Genomic DNA, 22,451 nt, shown 5'->3' with positions numbered 1-22,451 from the left:
CACAATACAATTTGCCTTTGAACAACATGGGTTGGAACTGTGCAGGTCCACTTATACACAGATTTTTTTTTTTTTTTCAATAAAAGTTACACAGCTTGTGCTGGCCTCCAGTTCTACCTCCTTCACCTCTGTCACCCAAGAGAGCAAGACTAAAACCCCTCCCCTTCTTCCTCCTCAGCCTACTCAATGTGAAGACAAGGATGAAGACCTTTATGATGATCCACTTCCACTTAATGAGTAATATATTTTCACTTCCTTATGATTTTCTTAATAACATTTTCTTTTCTCTAGCTTACTTTCTTATAAGAATACAGTATATAATACCCATAACTTACAACAAAATATGTGTTAATAGACTATGTTCTCAGTAAACTCAACAGTAACTTAGTAGCAGTTAAGTTTTGAGGGGGACAAAAGTTATATGCACATTTTTTACTGTGTTGCAGATTGGTACCTCTAACTCCCATGTTGATGAAGAGTCAACTGCATATTTTATTTAAAAATAACTGATTTATACACAAATCACAGTTAATACTATTGTAGTTTGTTGTTTACATTAGTAATTGAAAGAAATTGCTAACTTCTAGTCAGAGGTTACTGAAGAGGTAATTTTCCCAAGTTTATAGATGCCATCCATGTTAAAACCTCAAACTGCACACTAAAAACAATCCTCTTAACACAGGCATTTAAAAAAACAATCAAGTCAAAGGTGGTGGTACACATCTATAGTCCCAGGTACTTAGGAGGCTGAGGTGGGAGAACTGCTTGGGCCCAGGAGCTGAAGACCAGCCTGGGCAACATAGTGAGATTCCATCTTTAAATATATATATATATACCAATCCTTGGCCCTTCTTTCTTTCTATCAAGGATTCCCTGGTAATCTCATCCAGCTTCATGGCTTGAATACTACCTAAACTGATGACAACAAAATTTATCTCCATTCCAGACTTTTCCCCTGAACTTCAGACTTGGATTATCAACTCAACTCAAATGTCTAATAGTCAATCTCAAACTTACCATGCCTAAAATTGAACTCCTCCTAATCTAGTCCCCAAACTTGCTCCTTTCAGTCATTACTGTCTTTGTTGATGACAACTTTCTAACTGCTCAGACCAGAAACCCTGGAATCATCCTTGGTTCCTCTCTCACATGTCATGCCAACAAATTATATTAGTTCTATCTTCAAAATATATCCAATATCCATCCATTTCTCACTACTCTTACATTACCATCTTGGTACCAGCATCTCTTTTCTGGATTACTAGCTTCCTTACAAGTCTCCAGGCTTCGAATTTGCAATTCGAGTGATCCTTTGAAACTGAAAGCAGACTATATCACTCTTATGTTCAAAACTCCTGGCAAAGTCCTTAGAATGGCTCTCCAAGACTGTATAAAAGCTTAAACCCCATCTCACCCTAACCCAATTTACTATTGCACTTTCATGGTCATTCCATTCTAGTCATAATGGGCAGAATTCACAGGTTTGCCTCAACACCTTGAAACTATTCCCTCTGCTTGAAATGCTTTTCAGATATTAACATGGCGACTTCTCCTTTAAATCTTTGCCTAAATATCACTCTCTCAAGGATACTCACCCAGTATACCTCACTTCAAATTGTAACCTCTTCCTCAACAATTCCAAATTCCCCTTACTCTACTCCACTTTCTAAAGCACTTACTTTCAACATTCTACATTATTTTTTATTATTATTTTTTTAGACGGAATCTCCTTCTGTCGCCCAGGCTGGAGTGCAGTGGCACCATCTCAGCTTACCATAACCTCCGTCTCCCAGGTTCAAGCAATTCTCCCGCCTCAGCCTCCCGAGTAGCTGGGATTACAGGTGCCTGCCACCACACCCAGCTTTTTGTTTTTTTTTTTTTAAATAGAGATGGGGTTTTACCATGTTGGCCAGGCTGGTCTCCAACTACTGACCTCAGGTGATCCACCCACCTCGGCCTCCCAAAGTGCTGGGATTACAGGTGTGAACCACCCCACTGGGCCAGAACATTCTGTATCATTTATTATCACCCCTCATTAGAATGTAAACTCCACAAAGGCAAAATTTTGAGCACACCAAATGCCCCTAGTGTGCCTACATTTGGCATACAATGGACATGCATATGTCAAAGAACTGTACCTCTACCACTGTAAGGTATTTGCCTATCTCCCTCATTAGAAGAGTTCCTTGAAGACTCTAACTGGATCTACTTTGCTGTGTCCTCAACACCTGTCCCTGGGGCTACCACATAATGGACACCAATTGCACAGATACTCAAGTGATTACAGCCATTTTCACCTGAAACACAATGTCCTCTATGCTGCTGGGGAAAAAAAAAAAGCCATCTTGCAGCTGTGTCTAATTAAAAGCATGAGTACAAGACAAACCCAGAACATCAGATGCTAAGTGTTACTACAGTCAAACTGAATTTGTATTTTTTGCCTCAATTTCTTCATATGTCTAAGCACCATTTCAAACCATACAAAGTCTAACAAGGGTAATTGGTCATTCCTCCCCTGAGCCATGTTGCCCATCTAATCTTTTCATGCTCAACTTAAATCCTACCTTTTGCATTTTCCCTGATGACCCCAGCTAGAAGCACAGGCCACATTCTGTACCAAGTGCTCTTGATGCATTATCTCATTGAATCCTCCCCAAAAGCCCTAGTAATTATCATTATGATACCCATATAAAAGATGAGAAAACCAAAGTTCAGAGAAATGAAGTCACCTGTCCAAGATTAAAATAGTGTTCAAATCCAGGACGGACTCCGAAATTCATGTTTTTTAAACCCTATACTGCCTTTCTCTCTCCTCTCTCCAGCATTATAAACACTAAGTTGCTTACTATCTCAAGGGTTTGCTGTCACTTCACTTCTCTAGGCTTCATTTGCTTCATCTGCAAAACAGGTGGTATTACTCAGGATAGCTACCACAATACCCCTCCAGTCCTTATAGTATTATGAAGAAAAAAAAAAGGTACAATTTTTTATCTACTCCATACAGGTTAACACACAAGAAGAGGCCTGGCACGATGGCTCATGAATGCAATCCCAGCACTTTGGGAGGCCAAGGCAGGAGGCTCATTTGAGGCCAGAAGTTCAAAACCAGTCTGAGCAACGTAATCGTTTTTTTTTTTTAATTAGCCAGGTGTGGTGACACATGCCTGTAGTCCCAACCCAGGAGGCTGAGGCAGGAAGACTGCTTAAGCCCAGAGGTTCAAGGATGCAATGAGCTATAATGACACAACTGCACTCCAGCCTAGGTGACAGAGCGGGACCCTGTCTCTAAAAAAAAGAAGGAAAAAATACACAAGAATTTAAAAATATATAAATAACCACTGTTAGAAATCCAAAGCAGTGAATTTCTACATCAAAGCAATAAAAATAAAAACTCCAAAACATTATGTAAAACCATGAAACATTCTCGATTCCTTCCCCACTCATGTCTATCAAAGGTGCACTGAGTCCATTTTCCCATATATTATGAAAAATTGTTTTGCCCCAAGAAGTGTAAGGATGTGATCCTGAAAGCTTCTGGACTTCACCAAACAACCTGGTAACAGGAAGTGAAAGCAGGCACTTGGCCTGTTCTGGGGTTAGCACGTTACTTGGTACAGGGCAAGCGCTCAATAAGCATTTATTGGATCGTGACACAAAATTTATTTTTTTTTTGAAGGTTTTCAAACTAAAAACCTGTAACATGAGCTTTGTAATTGGCCTGATTGTGCAGTAAATCAAAACAATGTTACCTAACTGATCCTGCCAATAGCAAAACAAAAAGACCAATCTAATTAAGGTAAGGTTAACCAATGGCCAAGAGCCCATGAAAGGAAAATGCCATGTTAAATTACTATTGCAAGTAAGAGTCGGTTTTTATTTTAGAAAAGCAAAATAATGATTTCTCTTTTTGTGCAGAAATGACCAACACCTCAACAGAATCAGTTTATGTTGCGATCCAAACTAAGAACTATCAAATAAGATACAGACATTTCTGGCCCAAGGTGAAAAGATGTGGCAAGGGATTCAAAAACGAGCCACAGGAAACATAAGGTAAACTGTGTCAAAACAGCAAAGCTCTTGGAATCATACTGGTCATAAAAGTTTGACAGTTTCATTTGAAACCCCTATCAATCGTTAAGTTTGAAATGAATAGTATATTCCTAGGTCTAGACTTCAACACCAGCAAATGGAGTTTAAGAATGGCTTTTCAAAACAATGGTCTCGTGAGGGTGCAGGGAAAGAAGTGACTCCAGGCTTTCTGTGGTAGCAGATACAGCAGATCCAGACCTCAAGAGAAATGTAAAGGTGTCCTAGACTGAAAAATTACTGTTGGGCAAAACTGTGTTTCGGTTTTCCAGAAGATTGTCTTCTTTAGAGAATCCTCAAACGATTCTTGGTTTTTAACCAAGTCTTCACAAGAAATAGAAAGTCATCCGTTTAGGGTAAGAGGTTCCTGTTACCAAGAAAATCGTGTCCGAAAGTGTAAAAATCTCACAATCTGCAAGAAAATGTATGTCCCTCAGGCGGCTTTCATTTTCAGGTGGAAAAACAAACCCGGTGTCACCTCAACAACGGGACCACACAAACCTCGCCATTACAAAACCCAAGTGCCAAAGGTGCAGAATGTGAAGCCAGAAGCACTGCGAGGCTAGGATCGAGTTCCCAGGAAGAAAAATCAAACTCAGGAGTGCAGCGCGGGCCCCTCCACGGCCCCGGGGCAAGGCGACCCGCGCTAGGCCCTTCCGGTCCGAGCCGCCGCCGTCGCGGGGAGGTCGAGCGACGGGTCGAGCTTCCACCCGAGCCCGGGGATTCGCGGCCTACCCTCGCCGGCGCCCTCTTGTCGGGCCTGGCACCGGCAGCATCTCCGACTCTTCCCCTTGACTAACAGCGGGGCCCAGGCAAGCCGCGAGGAACCCGCAAGGACCTACGAGCCCCCGGCTGGCCGCGTCGGTGCGGACACGGCAGCAGCCCTGAGGACCGTGGTCGCCCCTCCCCCACAGGCTGGGCCCAACCGCCGAGGCGACGCGAGCAGCGGCGCCAACGCCGGGCCCAACGGCGGGCCTGCTACGGCCCCGGCCAGGCGGCCCGAAGTGGCGGCGCAGGCCTGCTCCCGATACCGACCGCGCGAGGCCGCCGCGGGCCCGTTACTCCTCGCGCCGGCCCGGGCCGCCACCCGTCAGGACGCGCCGCCCCTGACTGAGGCAGAAGCGGCCAACAGCAGCGGGGAGCCGCGGAGCTGATACTTACTCAGGGGTCGGATGCTCCGGGTCGTAGAAATCCCCCATCTTCGGAGGTGGCTGCGGCTGCAGCTGCTTCATCGGGAGCGGCTGGAGGCGGCGACGCGAGCCCCCTCCCCGCGGCAGGGCGACGCGGGGGAGGGGACGGGAGGAGGCCGCAGGTCCGACCGCGGCGGCGGCGGCAGGGGCGGCCCGCGTCGCTAGCTTGCTCGTAGCTCCCTCCCTCCCTCCCTCGGACGCCCGCCAGCCGCTCTCTCCCTCTCACCGGGAGCGACGCACACCCCACCCGCCCCTTAGCTTCGTAGGCCCGGCCCCTTAAAGAGACACACACGGGCCCCCGATCCGCCGCCAGTCGGTGTGCCTGCAGCTGCTGCTGGCTTGACCCCAGGCTCAGGCGGGCGGAGCGGAACACTGCCCGGCGGGCCCGGACCGACCCAGTCTGTGGCTCTCCGGAACAATAAACCCCGGGCCCCAGTGATGTGGGCCGGACCGGACCTGGAGAGGTGGCACCGCGATCCCGATCCCTCCCTCGGCCCGCCTGGCCTGGCGGTCGGCGTTAGCGTGACCCGGCCCGCTACGGTGTCTCAACAGGCGACTGAGAAACAGCAGAAGACATCGGGAGAACTCCCCGTGCCTGCCAAGACATCAGCATTCTCGCTCCGCGGCCCTGCAGGACCTGCCAGCCGGGAGCCCTGGAGTCCGTTGCAGCGCCGAGGGCCCCTCCCCCAGGTCTCTGGGCTCTGAGGTAACGCGGCCGCTGCTGTTCCCGGGACTCCCGCCCCACTCGCCCCTCTCTTTTATATTTTTCCTTCTCGCCCTCTCTTCCCCTTGCCTCTTCATCTCGACCCTTTAGCAAGCATGGAAGCGCAGCGAGGCGGGAGATTGCTCGAAAGCCGAGCTCGCTCCCGGCCGCGCCCTCCGCCCTCCCGCCTGCTGTGCCCTCGGGGCTCCCTCCACCTCAGTGCGGCGTTCTGCCCCGACCCAAAGTCTCCAAGGCTGCAGCTCCCGTCTTTTGTGTTGCTCTTGGGGCCTTACAGGCAATGTCATTAAAAAGGGGTATTAATCACTTTCCTACAGAAATGACAAGATGAGATTAAGTAGGATAACTTGAAAGAGCTACGAGTTGTTAGTTATTTTTGGAAGAAGAGACAGGAACGCATAAATCCAATAGCTAAACTTCCCGGACGCTGAAGAGTTTTTGGCGATAGATCATTTTGAAATTGGGGGTTCATAGGGTTAGCGTTTTTTGTGTATTGTTGTTGTTTTCACTAGAATTTTGAATCGGATTTTACCAGCAATTGGATGAAAGGATGTGTCTTCCAGTTGAGAAACGGTGGTTAAAAACTGAAACGTGGGACGGGAGCGGTGGCTCACGCCTGTAATTCCAGCGCTTTGGGAGGCCAAGGCGAGCAGATCACCTGAGATCAGGAGTTCTAGACCAGCCTGGCCAACATGGTGAAACCCTGTCTCTGCTAAAAATATACAGGGCATGGTGGCACGCGCCTGTAATCCCAGCTATGCGGGAGGCTGAGGCAGGCGAATCGCTTCAACCCGGGAAGTGGAGGTTGCACTCCAGCCCGGGTGACGGAGTGAGACTCCATCTCAAAAAAAGAAAACAACAACAAAAAAAACTGAAATGTAATATGAGAGAATAAATATCCTTCAGTGGCTAACTTTTTAAAATAGCCTTTTCATGTATGTAGGATACAGTGTCTATTAGTGTTTTATAATCATCGTTTTTCATTTAGGGATTATTATTATTATTATTATTTTTTTTCGGTACCTTTAGGGTGAGCATGGAAGTCCAGGGTCCATCTGACTCCCTAGGTTCGAATCTCCCAAGGCCGTTTCTTTACACACTGTGTTACTAATTTCCCTGTGGTTTTTCTTATTATAAAATGAGAATATTGCTGTCGACTGGTCTTCTCACTGTTGTAAGGATTAAATGAACTATTTGTTAAAGCCTTAAACTTTCAGTAAATGTCAGCATTCTTCAGCCATGATAATGAAGAGGTTAAGAACTAACTCTACCTGGCATTGTGTACCAGACACTTTCTAGCCCTGTGACATTGGCCATGCTTGCTTCTCATGCTTCCTGTGCCTCATCTGTAAATGGAGTATTAGCCACTACACAGAGAATGTTGTGAACATGCTTCCACAGTGCCTCTCATTGAATAAGTGCCCAGTAAGTGTTATCTTTTGGGCTTTGAAAGAATAGATTGAGGCACTGTACCTTAGATGCCACATAGGCAATTAATTGGGAGCCACTTGACCTTGGACAGGCAGGAAAGGGCAATTTTTGATGGAGGTGGTTGAAACAATGTAAGTGTGAGGTGGTAAGGACCTAAGCTGAGGTGAATGAGAAAAAAGCAATCAGGTGCAGGTTTCCTATTTTCTTAATAACAAAGTAAGCAATTCTCTTGCAGGAGGTACAGCTGGGCACTGGAATGCCTGGTCTCATGGTAGCATTGGTTTGGTCAGAATCCAATACAATAAGCTTGTTAAACCATGCAAATCAGAATTCTAAGCCCCAAACAGAAGTAAATGTACTAGGTTTTTACAGGCAGTGTTTTCATCTATAATTGCATTCAGAGTTCTTTGGACTCATATTTTTTAGTCAAAGAGAATGCATGCTTGGAGCACATACTTGGGCCTGGCCTCCTGATCAAAGCTGTGGAATATTGTGGTTTTTGGTGTTATTAGATATGACTTTTCCCTATTTTCAGCACATGTTTAAAGGAAAAATGTATAAAAAGTCCCAGTGTGAAATATATGATGCATTCACTCCCAGAGTGCTAAAATCATAAAAACCTTTATAATGTCAGCTGGGCGCAGTGGCTCACACCTATAATCCCAGCACTTTAGGAGGCTGAGGCAGGAGGATCACCTGAGGTCAGAAGTTTGAGACCAGCCTGACCAATGGAGAAACCCCATCTCTACTAAAAATACAAAATTAGCCAAGCGTGGTGGTGCATGCCTGTAATCCCAGCTATTCCGGTGGCTGAGGCAAGAGAATCACTTGAACCTGGAAGGTAGAGGTTGCAATGAGCCAGGATCATGAGATCATGCCATTGCACTCCAGCCTGGGCAACAAGAGCGAAACTCCATCTCAAATAATTTATAATTTCTCCTGTTACTGTTGTCTCCTATGGGTCCAGACCACCCTCATCCCAGGGGATCCCAGGGTTGCCAGTGGTGACCCTGAGAGAAAATCAATTCAGGCATCTCCGCCTTAGGGAAAACAAAAGGCCAAAGGTCAATCACTCTCCACAGGTAGGCTCTGGGTGCCTGGTAAAGGGTAGTAGAAAGAAGAAATGTAGGTTGGGCACAGTGGCTCATGCCTATAATCCCAGCACTTTGGGAGGTCGAGGCAGGCAGATCACTTGAGGTCAGGATTTCGAGATCAGCCTGGCCAACATGGTAAAACCCTGTCTCCACTAAAAATACAAAAATTAGCTAGGCAAGGTGGCATGCGCCTGTAGTCCCAGCTACTCCAGAGGCTGAGGCAGGAGAATTGCTTGAACACAGGAGGCAGAGGTTGCAGTGAGCTGAGATCACACCATCACACTCCAGCCTGGGCGACAGAGTGAGACTCTGTCTCAAAAAAGAAAAAAAAAGAAAAAGAAATGAGGCCAGGTGCAGTGGCTCACACCTGTAGTCCTAGCACTTTGGGAGGCCAAGGCGGGCAGATCACGAGGTCAAGAGATGGAGACCATAATGGCGAACATAGTGAAACCTCATCTCTACTAAAAATACAAAAATTTTAGGGCCGGGCGCGGTGGCTCACGCCTGTAATCCTAGCACTTTGGGAGGCCAAGGCGGGTGGATCACGAGGTGAAGAGATCGAGACCATCCTGGTCAACATGGTGAAACCCCGTCTCTACTAAAAATACAAAAAATTAGCTGGGCATGGTGGTGCGTGCCTGTAATCCCAGCTACTCAGGAGGCTGAGGCAGGAGAATTGCCTGAACCCAGGAGGCGGAGGTTGCGGTGAGCCGAGATTGAGCCATTGCACTCCAGCCTGGGTAACGAGCGAAACTCCGTCTCAAAAAAAAAAACAAAAAACTTAACCTCACGTGTTCAAGGTTCTTTTCCCTGGGGAGGACTCTAACTATCCCCTCTGCCCCTGACCTTCTGGAGGTCTCTTTCACTCTTTTCCTTACATTTTGCCTTCTCTGGCCTCGAAACTTACAGAGAGGAGCCACTCACACTGTACTCATGCATGCACAGCCGCACTCAACCTCCAGAATTTTGACCACCAAGGAAACACTTTGCCATCTCCTTGTGACATTCCCTACCTTGGTCTGTGCACAGAGTTGCTGGTCACTGCAGCACTGCAATCTTTTTCTCCCTGCGTTGCTGAGAGTCCAGGTTTATTCCTCGCATCAGATGGGTCTAATTCCTTACCTTTGAGGCTACTGCAGTGAGGCAGTGAGGTGCACCTCCTCACAAGAGAGGATGGGAGACTGCCCCTGGAAGAGAATGGCTCCCTGTACAGACCACCATTTTGTTAGAAATGCTTGCTCCTTGGTGCCGAAAAGAAGAACTAGCACTCAAAGAATTTTCTCAGCAAGTCAATTTTACTTTCTGCAGAAAGGGTGCTGCCTGTCAGCAATCTTGCTATGAGAGCATGATGAATAAAGAAAGGCAGGAATATTTACCCTTTACACATTGGGTCCTTACTGCTGTGTCCTCTTTCTGTTGATTGGAGCTGGACCTCACAGTGTAAGCTAAATTTGATTGGCTAACAACTTAAAACTTTCCTAAATAGGTAAAGGCAATGGAGATCAAAAGAAAGAGAGAAAGTTGCTTGCAAAAGGACTTAGAAAAGTAATAACATTTCTAAATAAGGAAGAATGTGAAAGTTAGTCTTTAAAATAAACTATTATTTTTAGCATTTATTATGTATTATTTAACAAGAAGGGAAACTTTGAAGAGGAACTTTTTATTTTCCACATTTAATATTTACAAACTCCATGTTTTAACCCCATTGTAACATGCACAGCTTCTGTAAATTTAGTTCATACTATTATATTTAACTCTACCCTATGAATATAATTCAGCATAGCCAATTCCCCCACCTGTATAGATATTTTTATGTCATTTCATCCCTCTGATACTATCTCATTTCTGCCTCCTCAGATAGCGCTCACAACTATATTTCTCTTAGAAAGAAGACTCATGTACACTACAAGGAGGTTTTATGCAATCACTTCCTTTGCTTTTTTTTTTTTTTTTTTTTTTGAGATGGAGTCTTACTCTGTCACCCAGGCTGTAGTGTGATCATGATCCCAACTCACTGCAATCTCTGCCTCCTGGGTTTAAGCAATTCTGCCTCAACCTCCTGAATAGCTGGGATTACACATACTCACGATCACTCACAGCTAATTTTTGTATTTTTAGTAGAGACAGGGTTTCACCATGTTGGCCTGGCTGGTCTTCAACTCCTAACCTCTTGATCCACCTACCTCAAGCTTTTTTTAAAAAAATTGAGAAAATGGTTTCTATCTAGAAAATTGGTGTTCAGATCTTATTGCAAAAGGCTAATTTTTATTGACTTACACAAATGTTATATTTTTCTACTATTTCATTTAACTCAACAACATTTCATCCCCACCGTGAGAATCCTAAACAAGTTGAAATAAACCCCAAGCTTGGAGTAGTAACTTAGTGGATTTCTGCTTCTCTCCTATGAACATCCTTTATTTTTATTTTTTGGTTCCCAGTAGTAGCACCTGCCAATAACAATTTTTTCAATGTTCTTTCAATAGCAATTTATTAAATGCTTTCTATATGCTAAACACCACGGGTAGAAATAGAGGATACAGACCAGGCATGGTGGCTTATGCTTGTAATCCCATCCCTTTGGGAGGCAAAGGTGGGTGGATTGCCTGAGGTCCGGAGTTCAAGACCAGCCTGGACAACATGGTGAAACCCTGCCTCTACTAAAAATACAAAAATTAGCTGACATGGTGGCACCTGCAATCCCAGCTACTCCAGAGGCTGCAGCAGGAGAATTGCTTGAATCTGGGAGGCGGAGGTTGTAGTGAGCCAAGATCATGCCATTGGTGACAGCTTGGGTGACAGAGTGAGACTCTGACTTAAAAACAAATAGAGAATATAGAGATAAATGAGATAATCCTTGCCTTTGGAAAGCTCTAAAACTAACTGGAAAAGCACCTCTAAACAGATAAGGAGGGCTGGACATGGTGGCTCATGCCTGAAGTCCCAGCACTTTGAGAGGGTGAGGGGGGAAGATTACTTAAGCCCAGGAGTTTGAAACCAGCCAGGGTGACACAGCAAGACACCAGTGCACTCCAGCTGGGACAACAGAGCCAGATCCTGTCTATAAAAAAATAAAATAAGGCCAGGCATGGTGGCTGATGCCTGTAATCCCAGTGCTTTCTGAGGCCGAGGCAGGCAGATCACAAGGTCAGGAGTTTGAGTTCAACCAACATGGGAAACCCCATCTCTACTAAAAATTTAAAAATTAGCCAGGCATGGTGGCAGGTGCCTGTAATCCCAGCTACTCGGGAGGCTGAGGCAGGAGAATCACTTGAACCCAGGAGGCAGAGGTTGCGGTGAACCAAGACCATGCTACTGGACTCCAGCCTGGGCAACAGAGCGAGAGTCTCAAAAAATAAAAAATAAAGAGCACTACTGTACTGAAAATACTTTAAAGTATTGTAAAGATGGCAACAGAGTGCTAAAGGAAGAGGAAGTACCTCTCTGCCTGGGAGAGTTGAAAAAGGAGATGATATATAATAGCTGAGCACTAAATAATGAACAGTTATTTGACAAAAAAGGTGGCAGGAATTTTTAAAAATGTATTTTTTAAAAGGAGGCAGGAAAGGGCCTTTTTAGCCAGTGAACATTATCTCCATTGGTGAGTTTGTTAGTAACTTTGGGGACCATACTAAAAGACAAGAGGGGTATTCCTTCCTGTACTACAGAGAACTCAAGCGTAGTCAATCAGCTCTATGTGTTAGGTTATAAGCGTCTGGAATATCTTAACGTGGACTTACAATAATGGAACAGCAGTTAACCAAAGCAGAGTGTAAGATGAAAGACTACTTGAAATCATTCTTAAACACATGCTCATGTGGGAATGCCTAACTTACCTGCCATGTCTGTGAGTTCAAACCTGGAGTTTGTTTTTTGATTTTCTTTTTTATTTTTTTGTGATGGAGTCTAACTCTGTCACCCAGCCTGGAGTGCAGTGGCACGATCGATCTCGGCTTACTGCAACCTCTGGCTCCCGGGTTCAAGTGATTCTCTCACCTCAGCCTACCAAATAACTAGGATTACAGGCACCTGCCACGACACCCAGCTAATCCTTGTATTTTTAGTAGAGACGGAGTTTCACCATGTTAGCCAGGCTGGTCTCAAACTCCTGACTTCAAGTAATCCCCCGGAGTCGGCCTCCCAAAATGCTGGAGTTACAGGCATGAACCACCACACCTAGCCTGGGGTTTGTATTATGATGTAATATCACAATGGTCCTCAGGAAAGAGGCTCCCTCTCCCTTGGAATACATTCTTTTCTTTTCTTTCTTTCTTTCTTTTTTTTTTTTTTTGAGACAGAGTCTTGCTCTATCACCCAGCCTGTAGTGCAATGGCCCAGTCTTGGCTTGCTGTAACCTCTACCTCCAGGGTTCAAGCAATTCTTCTGCTTCAGCCTCCCAAGTAGTCAGGACTACAGGCATGCACCACCACACCCAGCTAATTTTTGTATTTTTAGTAGAGACAGGGTTTCACCATGTTGGCCAGGCTAGTCTCGAACTGCTGACCTCAAGTGGTCAGCCCACCTCGGCCTCCCAAAGTGCTGGGATTACAGGTGTGGGCCCAGCCTGGAATACATTTTCCTAGGTTCTTAAAATTTAGTCCTTTACAAATCCATGAAGCTTGAGGAGGAATCCAATGACAATTTAGAGTTGGGCTCCTTGGTGGAGTGAGGATTGCTTTTTTTTTCAAAGTACCCTTAACCCTTGGTCAGTTTGGGTCATCACAGTTGAACCCTGTCAAGTATAATTTTCAAAAAGTTGAAAACATGACTCATACAAATATAGTATGAATATGTGTCAAATATATTTATTAACTTATTATAAGGGAACCAATAAGATGGCAATAAGATAGTAAGTAAAGCTGGTTCAAAGAGCATATCGAAGAACTAAGTATTCACAGATACTTAAGAAGGGATGGCTGGATATGGTGGCTCACACCTGTAATCCTAGGACTTTGGGAGGCTGAGGCGAGAGGATCACTTGAGCTCAGTTTGAGACTAGCCTGGGTAACATGGCAAAACCCCATCTCTACAAAAAATACAAAAAATTATCTGGGCATGGTGGAGGGTGCCTGTTGTCCCAGATACTCATGAGTCTGAGGTGGGAGGATTGTTTAAGCCCAGGAGGGAACCAAGATGGCACCACTGCACTCTAGCCTAGGCAACAGAACCAGACTCTATCTCTTAAAAAAAAAAAAGATGAAGAAGGAGAAGGAGAAAAAGAAGTAATGTTAGTAGTGGGGAAGAGGTGTTAAAGTACTAGATTAGATAGAACACTGGTTCTATCTAATGGTTTATGCCTAAACCAGTTTATGTTTAAATACATAGGGTAGTAAAATGTTAATCTTTAGGGCTATCTTTTCTTTTCTTTTTTTTTTTAGATGGAGTCTCACTCTGTCACCCAGGCTGGAGTGCGGTGGCACAATCTCAGCTCACAACAACCTCCACTTCCCGGGTTCAAGCAATTCTCCTGCCTCAGCCTCCCAAGTAGCTGGGACTACAGGCATGCACCACCATGCCTGGCTAATTTTTGTATTTTTTAGTAGAAATGAGGTTTCACCATATTGGACAGGCTGGTCTCCAACTCCTGATCTCATGATCTGCCCACCTCAGCCTCCCAAAGTGCTGCGATTACAAGCGTAAACCACCACGCCCAGCTAGGGCTATCTTTTCTACTGGATAACATGTAACAGACAACTTCAGAGTCTAAGTTAATGGATAATAAATAGCAAAGTCAAGTGGGATGCAGTGGCCCATGTCTGTAATCCCAACACTTTGGGAGGCCAAGACCAGTGGATCACTTCACGTCAGGAGTTCAAGACCAGCCTGGCCAACATGGTAAAAAGCCTGTCTCTACTAAAAATACAAAAATTAGCCGGGCATAGTGGTACATGCCTGTAATCCCAGCTTCTTGGGAGACTGAGGCATGTGAATTGCTTGAATCTGGGAAGTGGAGGTTGCAGTGAGCTGAGATGGCATCACTGCACTCCAGCCTGGGTGACAGAGCAAGACTCTGTCTCAAAAACAAAACAAAACAAACAAACAAAAACAAAGTCAAACAAAAGCACATTTCCTTAGCCTGGAATAACTAAATTATTCTTGGCTGAGACCATCATGTCCTTCAACCTCCAGTATGACATTGAAAGTACATGCCACCTACCTTTTGTCTTGTTCCCACGTTTGAAACAATTTTCTTAACAACACCTTCATATTTCTTCAGCCAAGCATTTGAAGACTCTGCCCCTCACCATTCATCAGCATGCCTTTATATGTCCCACTGCCTTCTATACTTTCCCTCCATGCATTTCACACACGTCCACCTCAGAATCATTGTTCCCCTGGTCTCCCCTCAACCAAGAACCCTGTGGCTCTTTGCTGAAGTCACGGTCACTTATCCTCAAAGGCAGTACAGCTGGCACCTCCCCCTTAGAATCAGTGCTATAATGAGTCCAATCACCCTTGATCACTCTTCCAAATTAATACTTATCTTTCTTAGCTTGTGTAAAAAAAAAAAAAAGATATCTTGAGATTTTACTTTTATTTACTTGGAATCTCTCTAGAGACAGCCTGATGAAAAAGAAGTCTTCAACTATTAATGCATTTGGCCCTGTTTAATTGGATTTGACTGCTTGAGCACACCTGCACAAAAGCTTTCAAATGAAATATGCATTTTTGTTGCATGAGCCTAATTTAAAACTGGCCCAAGGGGACATTTTGTACAATTGCGGGGAAATCTGTGATCTCAGATTGAGACTTAAAATTGCAAAATTCAGCTTTGACTGAATTTTTGATGCAAAAAATCATGAAACCTTGAAAATTGAACCACCCAAAAAGGATGATAGACAATTAACTCTGGCCGTTAGCCTGTTTTACTGTCATTACAATCCTTAAAAACTGTGCTAGGGTAAATTAAACCTGTTGGGTTTCAGTAATTAAGATACCCTGAGAGGAACACAACCTCATAGATCTTGGTTTCTTGTGTTGTATAATTAAGTGGACTTACAGGCTGGCTTGTGATGACGTCAGAAAATGGGTTGTGAAGCTTAACTGTTCTTGGCAATTTGCTAGGCCCTATGAGGTAGAGGAGGCATTTTTCCCAATATAGCATCGTGTAGCTTATATGTGGTGTGGAAATAAATGAAGACCAACCAGATAAGAATAGGCAAAGGCTATTTCATCAGAGCTTGCTATATAGCAAAGGAGTCAGCCACCATCACATGTTTTGGCAGAGACTCAAAGTCAGGCAAAGGAGTGGGAAAGCTTTATGGTGGAAAAGAGGGAAGATTTCAGGTATGACTCAGCTGGAAGCCGTGAGTGGTCTAATCAGAAGTGGAACATCCTGTGTGATTGGTCAGGAGAGGATATTTGGCTTTCTTTAATTGGTCTTAAACTGGAAGCAAGGACAAAAATTAGGGAAGCTATCCATTATTATTCAAGTCCTGGCTGTTTGGAGCTGATTGTTACAGGGTTGTTGTTTGGTTTCCTAGATTGGTTGCTAAAGATAGTGGTCTGACTTCCTACAAGTCTGACTTATAGATAGTAGGCTGGTTACTGTAGATAATGGATTGGTTTCTTGGGCTGGTGGCTGCAGATTATGGATTAGAGTTCTATTTTTATATATTGTCTGACTATTGTCCATTTGCATATTCAGTCTCTCTGTGTTAAAACTGCTTGAATCCAGGGCTTTTTTTTTTTTTTTAGTAATAGAGGTGGGGTCTTGCTATGTTGGCCAGAGTGGTCTCACACTCCTGGCCTCAACAATCCTCTTGCCTCAGCCTCCCGAAGAGCTGGTGTGAGCCTACATGCCTAGCCTGAATCCAGGACTTTTTTATTCCATAGCTATGCTCTTTCCAGTATTGAATGCTGTTAGATAATATCAAGGATTTAAATAAAATATAATCAGCCTCTCCATTTTCTCCATCAAACACATTGGCCAACAGCTTTTTTCTTTTCTTTTTCTTTGTCTTTTTTTTTTGAGATGGAGTTTTGCTCTTATCTCCCAGGCTGGAGTGCAATGGGGCAATCTCAGCTCACCACAACCTCTGACTCTGGGTTCAAGCACTTCTCCTGCCTCCCAAACAGCTGGGATTATAGGTGCCTGCCACCACACCCGGCTAATTTTGTATTTATAATAGAGATGGGGTTTCTCCATGTTGATCAGGTTGGTCTCAAACTCCCGACCTCAGGTGATCTGCCTGCCTCAGCCTCCCAAAGTGCTGGGATTACAGGCGTGAGCCACCACACCTGTCTTCTTTTCTTTTTTGAGATGGAGTTTTTCTCTGTTGCCCAGGCTGGAGTGCAGTGACATGATCTCAGGTCACTGCATCCTCCACCTCTCGGGTTCAAGCAATTCTCCTGCCTCAGACTCCTGCATAGCTGGATTACAGGTGTCCGCTACCACACCCAGCTAATTTTTGTATTTTCGGTAGAGACAGGATTTCACCATGTTGGCCAGGCTGGTCTCGAACTCCTAACCTCAAATGATCCACCTGCTTTGGCTTCCTAAAATGGCGGGATTACAGGCATGAGAGACCATGCCCAGCCAATAAATCATTTCTAATTTAGGCATAATAGGAGGTTGAATCACATCTGATATACTGCTGAGTGAGCTTAGTTCACGTGCAGTGTCCTCTTTTTCATACATTTCTGATGTTCTCTTTTTGCCATATTACCGTTACTTTGGGTTTATGTGTTTGTTATTTTTTGTTGTTGTGAATAACATATATAAACAAAGTTTACAATTTTAACCATTTTAAAGTATACAATTTAGGAGTATTAAGTACATTCACATTGCTGTGCAGCCATAACCACTATCCATTTCCAGAATATTTTCCTCAGCCCAAACAAAAACTTTGTATTCATTACATAATAACTCCTTATTCCCTCCTTTCTCTACCCCTGGCAAACACCATTCTACTTCTCTCTGACTACTCATGCAATATTTGTTCTTTTTGTCTGGCTTATTTCACCTAGCATAATGTTTTCAAGTTTCATCCATTTGGTAGCATGTATCAGAATTCTGTTCCTTTTTAAGATTGAACAGTATTCTGTTGTATGTATATACTTTATTTGGTTTAACCATTTTTGTTTGTTTGTTTTTTGAGACAAGCTGGAATGCAGTGGCACGATCTGGACTTCACTGCAATGTCTGCCTCTCGGGTTCAAGTGATTCTCCTGCCTCAGCCTCCCGAGTAGCTGGGACTACAGGCATGTGCCACCACACCCAACTAGTTTTTGTATTTTTAGTAGAGATGAGGTTTCACCATGTTGGCCAGGATGGTCTCGATCTCCTGACCTCGTGATCTGCCCGCCTCGGCCTCCCAAAGTGCTGGGATTATAGGTGTGAGCCACTGCGCCTGTCCGGTTTAACCATTTATCTGTTGTTGCATATTTGAGTTCTTAACATTTTTGGCTGTTGTGAATAATGGTGCTATGAACATGGGTGTACAAATATCTGTTAGAATCCCTACTTTTGTCCAGGCGTGGTGGCTCATGCCTGTAATCCCAGCACTTTGGGAGGCTGAGGCAGGTGGATCACCTGAGGTCGGGAGTTTGAGGTCAGCCTGACCAACATGGAGAAACTATGTCTCTACTAAAAATGCAAAAAATTAGCCAGGCGTGATGGTGCATGCCTGTAATTCCAACTACTCAGGAAGCGGACGCAGAAGAATCGCTTGAACCTGGGAGGTGGAGGTTGCAGTGAGCCGAGATCACGCCAGTGCACTCTAACCTGGGCAACAAGAATGAAACTCTATCTCAGAAAAAAAAAAAAGAATCCCTACTTTTGATTATTTGTATATATACCTAAGAGAGGAATTACTGGATCATATGGTAATTTTACCTTTTTGTTTTGATTTGTTTTTTGTTTTTTTTTGAGATGGAGTTTTGCTCTTGTTGCCCAGGCTGGGGTGCAATGGTGTAATCTCTGCTCTCTGCAACCTCTGCCTCTTGGGTTCAAGTGATTCTTCTGCCTCAGCCTCCCGAGTAGCTGGGATTACAGGCATGCGCCACCACACCTGGCTAATTTTGTATTTTTACAAAATACAAAATTACCCTGTAGACACAGGGTTTCACCATGTTGGTCAAGCTGGTCTCGAACTCCTGACCTCAGGTGATCCACCCGCCTTGGCCTCCCAAAGTGCTGGATTTATAGGCGTAAGCCACCACACCCAGCTTTTTTTTGGAGACAATCTTGCTCTGTTGCCCAGGCTGGAATCCAGTGACATGATCTCAGCCCACTGCAACCTCCATCTCCTGGGTTCCAGCAATTCTCCTGCTTCAGCGTTCCAAGTAGCTGGGATTACAGGCGCCCACCACCATGCCTCACTAGTTTTTGCATTTTTAGTAGAGACGGGATTTCACTATGTTGGCCAGGCTGGTCTTGAACTCCTGACCTCAGGTGATCCGCCCACCTTGGCCTCCCAGAGTGTTGGGATTACAGGCATGAGCCACCATGCCTGGCCCTTTATTATTATTTTTTTTTTGAGACAGAGTTTCGCTCTTGTTGCCCAGGCTGGAATGCAATGGTGCAGTCTCAGCTCACTGCAACCTCCACCTCCCGGGTTCAAGCGATCCTCCTGCCTCAGTCTCCCAAGTAGCTAGGATTATAGGTGCCCACCACTATGCCTGGCTAATTTATATATATTTTGTAAAGATGAGAGTTCACCATGTTGGCCAGGCTGGTCTCGAACTCCTGACCTCAGGTAATCAGCCCACCTGAGACTCCCAAAGTGCTGGGATTACAGATGTGAGCCACCTTGCCCAGTTTTTTTTTTTTTCTCTCTCGCTTTAGATAGGGTCTGGCTCTGTCACACAGGTTGGAGTGCAGTGGTGCAATCTCAGCTCACTGCAACCTCTACTTCTTGGGCCACCCTCCCACCTCAGCCTCCTGAGTAGCTGGGACTATGGGCACATGCCACCATACCTGGCTGATTTTTGTAGAGACGGGGTCTCACTGTGTTGCCCAGGCTGGTCTCAAACTGCTGAACTCAAGCAATCCACCCACCTTGGCCTCCCAAAGTGCTAGGATTATAGGCATGAGCCACTGCTCCTGGCCAACTCTTTTTTTTTTTTTTTTTTTTTTTGCAATAACACAATCATTGCTCACTGCAGCCTTAAACTCCTAGGCTCAAACAATCCTCCTACCTTAGCCTCCCAAGTACCTGAGACTACAAGTATGTGCCACTGTGCCTGCTAATTTAAAAAAAAATTTTAGAGGTGGGGTCTCACTATATTGCCCAGGCTCTTGAACTCCTGGCCTCAAGTCATCCTCCCACCTTGGCCTTCCACAGCACTAGGATTACAGATATGAGCCACCACATCCAGCTTTAAACTTTTTTTTTTTTTTGAGATGGAGTTTTGCTCTTGTTGCCCAGGCTGGAGTGCAATGCTGTGACCTCAGCTCACTGCAACCTTTGCCTCCCAGGTTCAAGCAATTCTCCTGCTTCAGCCTCCTAAGTAGCTGGGATTACAGGCATGTACCACCATGCCCGGCTAATTTTGTATTTTTCTCCATGTTGGTCAGGCTGGTCTCAAACTCCCAACCTCAGGTGATCCACCCGAGTCAGCCTCCCAAAGTGCTGGGATTACAGGCATGAGCCGCCCACCCAGCCAGCTTTAAACTTAAAAAAAAAATTAATTAACACATAATAATTGTACATATTTATGGAATACATAGTAATGTTTTGATGTATATAATGTAGAGTGATCAGATGAGGGTAATTATTACATCCATCATCTCAAACATTTATCATTTTTTTGTGTTAGAAACATTGAATATCCTCCTTCTAGCTATTTGAAACTATATATTACTGTTAACTTTATTCATCCTATAGTGCTATAGAACACTACAACTAATTTTTCCTATTTAGCTATCCTTTTGTGTCTTTTAACAAATGTCTGCCTGTCTCCCCTTACCCTCTACTCTTTTCAGCCTCTGGTATCCTCTGTTCTACTTTTACTTCTGAGATCAACTTTTTTAAGCTTCTATATATGAGTGAGAGCATGTGATGTTTAACTTTCTGTTCTTGGTTTATTTCACTTAACATAATATCCTCTAGTTCTATCCATGTTGCCACAAATGACAAGATTTCATTCTTTTTAATGGCTAAATAGTATCCTGTTGTGTATCGGTACCATATCTTTATTCATTCCTCTGTTGTTGGACACCTAGGTTATTCTATATCTTGGCTATTATGAATATGAATACTGCTGCAATAAACATGGAAGTGTATATATATCTTTGCAATTATGATTAACTTTTTTTTTTTTTTTGAGACAGAGTCTCATTCTGTCACCAGGCGCCAGGTTGGAGTGCAGTGGCGCAATCTCGACTCACTGCAATCTCCGCCTCCTGGGTTCAAGCAATTCTCCTGCCTCAGCCTCCCGAGTATCTGGGACTACAGGCGCACACCATCACTCCCAGCTAGTTTTTGTATTTTTTAGTAGAGATGAGCTTTCACCATGTTGGTCAGATGGTCTCCATCTCTTGACGTCATGATCTGCCTGCCTCTGCCTCCCAAAGTGCTGGGATTACAGGCCTGAGCCACTGTGCCCTGCCAACTTTTTTTTTTTTTTAAACAGGGTCTTGCTCTGTCTCTCAGGCTGGAGTGCAATGGTGTGATTATGGCTCACTGCAGCCTTGATCTCCTGGGCTCCAGTGGTCCTCCCCACTCAGCTTCCTGAGTAGCTAGGACACTAGGACCACAGGTTCATGCCACCATACCTAGCTAATCTTACAAACATTTTTTGTAGAGCCTAAGTCTCACTATGTTACCCAGGCTGGTCTCAAACTCCTGAACTCAGGCAATCCACCTGCTTCGGCCTCCCAAAGTGCTAGGATTACAGGCATGCGCCACCGTGCCCGGAGGATGATACTTTTGATGTTGTATCTAAGAACTCTTTGCCCAACTCAAAGTCACAAGATGGTTTCTCCAATGTTTTCTTATAGAAGTTTTTTGGGTTTTGTTTGTTTGAGACAGAGTCTTGCTCTGTCACCTAGGCTGGAGTGCAGTGGTGCAATCTCAGCTCACTGCGACCTCTGCCTCCCAGGTTCAAGCGATTCTCCTGCCTCAGCCTCCAGAGTAGCTGGGATTACAGGCATTTACCACCACTCCTGGCTAATGTTTGTATTTTTGGTAGAGACAGGGTTTCACCATGTTGGCCAGGCTGGTCTCGAACTCCTGACCTCAAGTGATCTGCCTACCTCACCCCTCCCAAAGTGCTGGGATTAGAGGCATGAGCCAGTGTACCCAGCCGATTTAGCACCTTAATAAAAAATCAGCTGACCAGAACTCACATTTCTGATTTCAAAATTACTCCAGTTTGGGTAACCTAGTGAGACGCCATCTGTACAAAAATAAAAAGAGAAATTAGCCAAGTGTGGTTGTACATGACTGTACTCCTAGCTATTCAGGAGGCTGAGACAGTAGGCTCGCTGAGCCAGGAGCTCAAGATGCAAGAAGCTATGATCAGTTGTGCCACTGTATTCCAGCCTTCGTGATAGAGCAAGGCCCTGTCTCTAAAAAAACAAAAACAAAAACACGAAACAAACAAACAAAACTACTGATAATCTACAGGTCACATTTGGCAGGCTTCTAAATTAACCTGCCTGGAAAAGGTCTTATGATTCATGGCTTACGTTCTGTCCCTGAATAAAAATGGCACTGTAATCCTAGCACTCTGAGAGGGTGAGGCAGACATATCACTTAAGCCCAGGAGTTCGAGACCAGCCTGGGAAACATAGTGAAACCCCATCTCTACACAAAATTCAAAAATTAACCGGGTTATGGTGGTGCCATCTATAGTCCCAGCTACTTGGTAGGCTAAGATGGGAGGATTGCTTGAACCAGGGAGTTCAGGGCTGCAGTGAGCCACTGCACTCCTCCAGCCTGGGGCATAACAGAGCAAGACCCTGTCTCCCTGTCTCAAACA

The 22,451-nt window shown here is 44.7% G+C and overlaps 1 protein-coding gene and 1 long non-coding RNA gene across 7 annotated transcripts in view; one reads left to right on the top strand and one right to left on the bottom strand.

Annotated features, from left to right (window-relative positions):
• SETD2 (SET domain containing 2, histone lysine methyltransferase) overlaps positions 1-5,493 on the bottom strand; it is a 154,499-nt gene extending 149,006 nt beyond the window's left edge. For 3 of the 5 annotated variants that reach the window (XR_010338978.1, XR_010338979.1, XM_064367010.1), the window contains exon 1: positions 5,248-5,348. Coding sequence is in view for 2 of the 5 variants with exons in the window: in XM_064367010.1 (XP_064223080.1) it covers positions 5,248-5,318 (71 nt within the window). In the remaining 3 variants the exon portion in view is untranslated. Of the gene's footprint in view, positions 1-5,247 lie in introns of all 5 variants that reach the window. The other 2 variants (XR_010338977.1, XM_064367008.1) reach the window with 1 other exon arrangement.
• A 134-nt stretch (positions 5,494-5,627) lies between these two features.
• Positions 5,628-22,451, top strand: part of LOC105707521 (uncharacterized) — a 61,627-nt gene continuing 44,803 nt past the window's right edge. Inside the window, exon 1 of one of the 2 annotated variants that reach the window (XR_010338976.1) lies at positions 5,628-5,982. This is a non-coding gene — a long non-coding RNA (uncharacterized LOC105707521). The remainder of the gene's footprint in view (positions 5,983-22,451) is intronic. The other variant, XR_002479477.2, reaches the window with a different exon arrangement.

Source organism: Aotus nancymaae, unplaced genomic scaffold (genome assembly GCF_030222135.1).
Source record: "Aotus nancymaae isolate 86718 unplaced genomic scaffold, 86718_ANA_hifiasm-v0.15.2.pri h1tg000067l, whole genome shotgun sequence".
Lineage (NCBI taxonomy): Eukaryota > Metazoa > Chordata > Mammalia > Primates > Aotidae > Aotus > Aotus nancymaae.
This window is presented reverse-complemented; position numbering and strand designations above follow the sequence as displayed.